The 1,111-nt window shown below is 58.9% G+C and overlaps 1 protein-coding gene across 1 annotated transcript in view; it reads right to left on the reverse strand.

Annotated features, from left to right (window-relative positions):
- Window positions 1–665: 665 nt before the first annotated feature.
- The window catches only part of DUSP9 (dual specificity phosphatase 9), a 12,597-nt gene continuing 12,151 nt past the window's right edge, over window positions 666–1,111 (reverse strand). Inside the window, exon 2 of the mRNA XM_044682907.1 lies at window positions 666–997. Coding sequence (XP_044538842.1) covers window positions 666–997 — 332 coding nt within the window. The remainder of the gene's footprint in view (window positions 998–1,111) is intronic.

Raw genomic sequence — 1,111 nt, forward strand, 5'->3', positions numbered from 1 at the left:
GGAGGAAGGAGGCGTGCACCGCACCGGTTCTCCAGTCACAGGTTCCTTGCCTGAGTCCTTAAGGAGCCCCACATCCGGGGCTTAGAGAACCGGCCCGGTTTGAAAAGCTCCACTTCTAAGGCGACCCCAGCCCCAGCCTCGCCAGAGCCAGCACCGAGTAGGCACTTCGAAAGTGCGTGCTGCCTTCGGATGTTGAGTTGTCCTCAACTCGGCCCCTCCAACCACAGAGGAGGCAGGGCATCCGGAACGGTGCCACCTTCCAATGGAGGCTTTAGAATGAGTCCCAAAGGCTTCCCCGATGGGCTCTGAGCCTTGGCCATGAGCTCCATGAGTCGGGGCAGCGAGGCAGCAGTATCAACATGACCGTCAATACCTGGTCAATAGGCACGTTCAGATTCAGATTCTTGCTGAAGTTTGGTTTCTCAAGTGGGTATAAAAGGTCTTTCCCCTTCCGCCATCTTGGAGGGGGCACGAAATGGCAAAAGGCTCTGGGTTCTTAGCTCTTGTCTCTTCGGATGAGGTATTGGGCTCTCCCCAGCTTCGGGGAGCCCCCTGGGTTTGGGGGCAAGCAATTCCCTAAGGACAGCAGGCCTCAACCTGGGAAGTGACCAGGCCAGGGCCACCGTCCTTAACCTCCACCCCAACCCTCTGCCCAGCCCCATTCCTTAGGTGGAGTCCAGTTCAAAGACGCCTTCTCCAGTGGGGGTGGTGAAGAAACAGGGTGGTGTCGGGGGCTGGTTCCCTTCCACTCCCTGGCCATCCCTCTGGTCCCTGGGCCCCTCGCCCTTGAGCTTCAAGCTGTGCTCAAAGTCCAGCAGCTGCCCCATGAAGTTGAAGTTGGGGGAGATGTTGGACTTCTGCCGCTTCACCAGGTCGTAGGCGTCGTTGAGCGAGAGGTGAAGCTTCTGCATCAGATAAGCCACGGTGACAGTGACCGAGCGGCTGATGCCCGCCAGGCAGTGGACCAACACACCACAGTTCTGGGACACAGCTTCATCTGAGGGAGGCAGCAGTGAGAGCGGGTGCGGGGGGAGAGAGGAAGGAGGGGGGAGAAAAGGAGAGAGACAGAGAGGGACAGAGAGACAGAGAGACAGAGACAGAGAGGGAGAGG

Source organism: Gracilinanus agilis, chromosome X (genome assembly GCF_016433145.1).
Source record: "Gracilinanus agilis isolate LMUSP501 chromosome X, AgileGrace, whole genome shotgun sequence".
In the NCBI taxonomy this organism is placed as follows: domain Eukaryota; kingdom Metazoa; phylum Chordata; class Mammalia; order Didelphimorphia; family Didelphidae; genus Gracilinanus; species Gracilinanus agilis.